Here is a 5,998-nt window from a genome sequence, read left to right on the forward strand (position 1 = left end):
CAGGTGATTCAGAAAATCCAGGCAAAGTAGAAGCAATGTATTTGGCAATTTTTTTCTTCCGACGAGTGACGTAAATCCTCTCCCACCTCCAAGTAGCTTGCAAGATTTAACTGTTACATTTAAGATTCAGCGTATTTGTCATTCTACATAACGTTACACACACATATCCTTCATGTAAGTTATCTGAATTAAAGGTCTCATCCTGATCATGGGAAGAAACTTCACATCTGTTAAAATCTGGTTCTGAATATAGCATAGCATATACAGCAATTCAAATCTGTAAGTGAATCTATTAATATTTATTCAATATTTTAACAAATTAAAACGCATCCAATTTTACCCTTTATATTTCAGTTCTCCACATATTGACGTGATCCTTCCCTACCTTTTTAGGTAGGAAAGTAATCATTTAAGGATAACTGGACACCTAAAGAACTTTGGTAAACTGCACTATAGTACAGTAGTACTTGCATGAGCAAAACAGCTCTTATTTTGACTTCTAATTGCTACAGTATGGTGTCGATGGGATCAAACTCAGGCAAGACGGACTCAATTCACGTTTACATGTGGAAACCATACGAACATTAAGTGGTTAACCTACTGAGACTTTGGCAGTCTTGTTTCACTTCACTGAGAAGCCAATGTAAGCCCTACTTTTTTGTTGCAGCATCCTACTGTGTCCTTGCACCGCCCACAAAAATTCTTTGTGGGGAGAAAAACCATCAAAGCTGTGATGTATCCAATGAAATCCTTAATCTTTGACATCTTTAAAGCTTGGGAGTACTTGACAACAGCAGGTAAACGTGGAACATCTTCCTAGAATACCAACTTTACGTTAAACATGTTAACGCTGAAACAAAAGGCAAGTAAACGCACAATTTATATTCACTTTTAACAGATGAGACGTCCCTCAAGTTCCCGCAACCATCTGTACGGTTTCGTCAGACTTTGAGAAGCTCTACATTAGAACATGGTTACTTTTTGCCATAAAAGCAACTACAATTCTTAAGATCTCTATTTGAAACGTCTAAAACAGGTACCACTTTTATTCTGACAGGTCACACAAATCTCCAACAAGCTCTTCCCTAGGTGTGACACTACCTAGGCCAAAAGGCAGGTGGGGTAGGTATTATTTTAGCCTAACTGCATTGACAGTATTTACACCTCTTAACGACTTACCGAATACACTACTGTTGACCTGTCATTTCATTTGTGTGAAATGATTCACATGTACAGGAAATCAGAAGAATTTAACCTAACAGACTTCAAATTAAGTAGTAATAGCAAAGGCAATTCAGATACTAACATGGCACAATTTTCCCTGTTAGTGGTTTTAAAATGCTCATTTAAACGAGGGATGAGTTCATTTGCTTAGATATTTGAAATACAACTTTATTGTGATTCTAAACGGAAAGGAATGGGGACGACAGTAACAAACAAGATTCCACCACTGAATGCTGTAAGGTGACTGTAGCAGTCTCACATTTGAAACTCAACGAGGAAACAACTGTGTTCCAAAACACCTAAATATGCGGGTCCAAAAAATGAAGGTTTCGTGTTTTTTTTGTTTTTTTTAACTGCCACATTCACTCCAAAGCCCATTCATCTGCTTCAGCATCCCAAAGATTAAGCACATGTTCTGCTTAGCTATATAATAAAGTGGCAAACACGCTGCACCACTGACATCACAGGACAGTTGCCTATAAAACTAGACTTCTGACGCTGGGCTCCAGCTTCACTTTTCTCACAGGTCATCATCTTCATCCGGGAGGGCAGTTGTCTGAGCAACCTAGACAGAGAGATGAAAAAGTTGTTAATGCTCCACATGAAAACCACTAGGAACCTAAAAGCATTCACTACCGAGACGCACACATCATACCTCTAGATCGTGCTCGTACTGCGCTGCCAACGCTGGGTCCATGACCACCTCTGGCGGGGCGAGAGCAGGCATGGCGACAAACTCCAAGTTAGGGTCTCCGATCAGTTTTCTAGCAAGCCAGAGGAAGGGCTTTTCAAAGTTGTAGTTACTTTTGGCGGAGATGTCATAGTACTGTTTTAATGAGAGGTAAAATTAATTTTAAAAACCCATACATCAAAGACATTAATGAAGCACTTTAATGGACTTATAATTTTACCTAAGGATCATAAATCCAGTAAGTTTTAAGAAACATACCTGAAGATTCTTCTTTCGGTGGAAGACAATCGACTTTGCCTTAACCTTTCTGTCCTTAATATCCACTTTGTTGCCACACAACACGATGGGGATGTTCTCACACACTCGTACCAGGTCTCTATGCCAGTTAGGCACGTTCTTGTAAGTAACCCTCGATGTTACATCAAACATTATGATGGCACACTGAGCTGAAAGGAGCATTTACAGCAAATTAGTGTAGACCTAGGAATTTGCTACATGGATGAAACATGCTAAGAACTGTGGACTCAGATTCACAGTCTCAGGCCTATCTCCAGGTCAGCCACGTTTCTCTACTCATTTTCAAGATCTCTACCAATTTCAAAAATCTCAAATCATTTTAATACACAGTATCATTTAAAAGTCCCTTTTACTGTACATGAAACCATGAGAGACCAGCTTACCATATGAAACCTCTCTACCTGTAATACTTCATAAATTCTGCCTCATCCCAAAAAAGTATCAAGTAGATCAACGATAAATCAGCATTCCAGGGAACTCACCTCCCATATTCTGAGGATCTAGCAATCTACTCTTTAAAAAGAGTAGCCATTCTTAAATGGCTGAACTCACTAGGATATAGTGTGCCTATTTTTAAAAGCTCAGTTAAGTCTCTATGTTGACTTGCAGAAACAGCCACGATAAAGTTGGTAAGCCACTGAGTACGAGTGATACATTAAACAGATTTTTAGCTAAAGAATGGGGGAGGGGAGGGGAGAGGAGGAATCTTTGCAGTTGTACGCACTCTCGTAAGGCAAAAGACATGGAAAGATTCCCAACGATTTTCATGAGAAGAGAAAGTCTTACATTGAGCATTTTCTTTGTTCATCTTTTTGCTGGGTATAATGAGAAGCATTCCCTTCCTTTGCACTTTTAAAATCAAGCACTCTGAAAAAAATATTCTGCAAAACCTAGTGAACTTAAAAAGAAACCGGCTGGTCTTATACAACATTTTATAAGATGAAAGCCTAGTGCCTCTGGTCCAGGATCTGGTCAAACTGTTTACTACCTTTTTAATGGAGTGCAGAAGAAAGGATCATCGACTACCACCAAAATATATACCCAAACCTAAGTTTTCAAATACTGCGGCTGCAGCAACACCTTGTCTGTTGCTTCCAGTTTTTAAATTAAGAGCCTCAACATACATCGCATCACCTCTTTCAAAACAGTGCCTACGGTGACGCAAGCATGCAATCAAACGGCACCAGACAACCTTCACAGGATCTCCTCCCCTCCGACTGAGGGTCAGCTCTCAGGAGCCAGCCCAGCTCCTGAATCGAAGCGCAACGCGCGATGGCCAGTTCAGTCAGCACTAGGCACGTGTCTGCCGGAACAGACCTGATGATCTGTAAGCAGCCTTGGACCGTAAGCTACAAATCCTCTCAAAGGCAGCCGGTTACGAGGCAGATGCCTACCTTGGATGTAATAGCCATCTCTCAGTCCACCAAATTTCTCCTGGCCAGCTGTATCCCATACGTTGAACTTAATGGGTCCTCTGTTGGTATGGAACACAAGGGGATGGACCTCAACGCCCAAGGTGGCTGGAACATAAGCGCGGAAAGTTAGTCAGTGACCTCATCCATCTCCCACACGTTTTCACACACCGTTTCCCCCACGTACCTACATACTTCTTCTCAAATTCACCAGTCAGATGGCGTTTCACAAATGTAGTTTTCCCAGTACCGCCGTCACCAACCAATACGAGCTGTTGGGAAACATATCTTTGAGGTAAACACCGGAACGGGTCTCAGGACCTCGGGATTGTGAGACTGTCCCGGTGCTCTGGACCGCCGTCTCACAGGGAAGAACTCTACATGCCCCCTGAGCACACCTAAGACAAAGCATCTTAAGACTGCAGCCCCGTCCCATGTCACAAATGACCCGAACCGGCGGAGCTCCGAGCCCAGCTTCCCCGCGCGCAGGGCGGGGCTCGCCCCCTCCCCCCCTCCCCCTCCCCCCGCCCCGTTGTCAGGGGACCGAAGGCACTGCCGCAGCACCAGCACGCTGGCCGGCGAAGCGGGCCAACGGCACCCGGCCGCGGTCACGAAGCAGACCCCGCCGTTAAGACCGTCCGGACGCGGGGACCCCCTCCCTGGGACCGCCCTTCCTCCCGACCCCCTCGGATCACCCACCTTGAACTGCACTTGGGGCTCTCCTTGCGCAGCCATCGCGATGCTACTGCGGGCAGAGGAGAAAGAAGTGAGGCCCGCTGAACGGCGGCGCGGCCCGTGGGCCGCATGGCCGGACCCGCCCCACGTGCCCGGGCCCACAAAGGCCTCCACCCCGGAGCCCAGCCGCCCGCACCCCACCCCCACCCCGACACACACACGCACACGCGCGCGCGGGGGCCGCGAGGGCGCGCGACGGCGATGGCGGGGGGGGCGCTGCTCCCCGGCTCGGCTCCCCCGGCCGCCGGGGCCCGGCTCGCGCCCGCTCGGAGCCGAGGCCCCGGCGCGGAAAACGCCCGGTCACGGCCCGCGGCCAGGCCGGGCCGCCCCGGCTGCCCCCCGGCCCTCCGTCCGGCCGCCCCGGCCGGATCTCCCCTGCAGCCCCGCGGCCTGGCCGCCCGGCCTCCCCTCCGCCCCGGCCGCCCGCCCGGCCCACCGCGGCTCGGGTCCCGGCGCCCTCGCGGCCAGAGAGGAAGGAAGGCCCTCATCCTGGAGCCCGGGGTCGCCACGCAGCCACCGCCTCACGGCCACCTCCCGCCGCCGCCAGGACGCCCCGATCCCCGCCCCCGTCCCGGCCCCGCGGCCCCCACCCCGGCCCCACTACCTTCCAGAAGCGTCTCCGCGCCCGTCTGACTGAGGGCTGGAAAGATGGCGGAAGCGCAATTCAAATGCCCGGAGACGCAGCCGACGCCGGCGCGCGCCGAGGGTGGGCGGGGCAACGGCGCTGCGTCCCTCTCACGTAGCCCCTCGCGCACGCGCACGCACGCCGCCCCGGCTCCGGCGGCTGTGCCCGTTGGCCTGGCGCATAGGGAGAGGCTCGCGGCTCGCCGGGCGCTGGAGGCTAGGCGGTCGCGCGCACGCACGCCGTCCCGCGGGGCCACGTGCGCCAGCCCGGAGGGCGGGTTCCAGCGCGCGCATGCGCCGACGGCGACGAGGCGCGCCCAGCTGCCGCCGCGGGAACAGAAGTGGAGGTAGAGGGCCGAGGCCCCCTTGGGCGGGAAACTCGCGGGGTGGCCCACACAAAGGCCCTGCCCCTGCGTACAAACACGGCACGGCGGACCCGGGGCGGGCGCCATGTTGGGGTGCGGGCCGCCCCACCCGCCCTTCCTTCCGGCCCTTTCCCCGCGCCCCCGTCTCGGTCAGGACCTTCTGGGAAGTAAAGGAAGCAGAGACCGATGCTTTTCCCACCCTGGAAAGACGGCCACTTTATTCTTAGGGCATCTAAGTGGTCGGCAGCCTTTGTGGCCCTAATTCTGCAAACAGGATGATGAAATTTAGTGTTTCCAACCGTGGCAGCTCTTCTCATCTTAGTGACAAACCAGGGATGCAATCCATGAGTATTTAGGTTCCAGGGTCAAGGGTCCAGACAAGAACTGTTCACGCATAGAACTTACATTCTCCTGGGGCATAGCCTCCTCTCCGTATTGTCAAAGATGGAAAGTGAGGTACACCTCCAGCTCAACAAGTGTGGGTTATTATCCTTCATTGGCTTTCAGCAAAGATGTTGGCCGAAGGGGGTCCTCCAAACTCACACACATCCTAAATATAAAAGGCCAGTTTGGGGCATTTGACTGGACAGCCACGGATTCTTAAACTCATATGGTGGCCCCTCTCCCCAAGCAAGCATCCACGGCTGGCA

General features: G+C 50.9%; 1 protein-coding gene across 5 annotated transcripts; it reads right to left on the reverse strand.

Annotated features, from left to right (window-relative positions):
* Positions 1-284: 284 nt before the first annotated feature.
* On the reverse strand, positions 285-5,061 carry RAN (RAN, member RAS oncogene family). 5 transcript variants are annotated; one of them, XM_081253398.1, is made up of 7 exons: positions 4,964-5,061; positions 4,324-4,369; positions 3,812-3,896; positions 3,607-3,732; positions 2,174-2,361; positions 1,880-2,050; positions 285-1,789 (listed from the first exon to the last, which is right to left on the reverse strand). In XM_081253398.1, exons 2-7 carry the CDS (start codon positions 4,357-4,359, stop codon positions 1,745-1,747), a joined length of 651 nt encoding a protein of 216 aa, XP_081109524.1. In that variant the 5' UTR covers positions 4,360-4,369; positions 4,964-5,061; the 3' UTR covers positions 285-1,744. The 5 variants fall into 5 exon arrangements, with proteins under 5 accessions (XP_081109524.1, XP_081109520.1, XP_081109521.1 ...); XM_081253394.1 differs by having other exon boundaries at positions 4,324-4,366; positions 4,964-5,029; XM_081253395.1 differs by lacking the exon at positions 4,964-5,061 and adding an exon at positions 4,796-4,891.
* Between the last annotated feature and the right edge of the window lie 937 nt (positions 5,062-5,998).

Source organism: Mesoplodon bidens, assembly GCF_964165515.1.
Source record: "Mesoplodon bidens genome assembly, chromosome: 13".
Lineage (NCBI taxonomy): Eukaryota > Metazoa > Chordata > Mammalia > Artiodactyla > Ziphiidae > Mesoplodon > Mesoplodon bidens.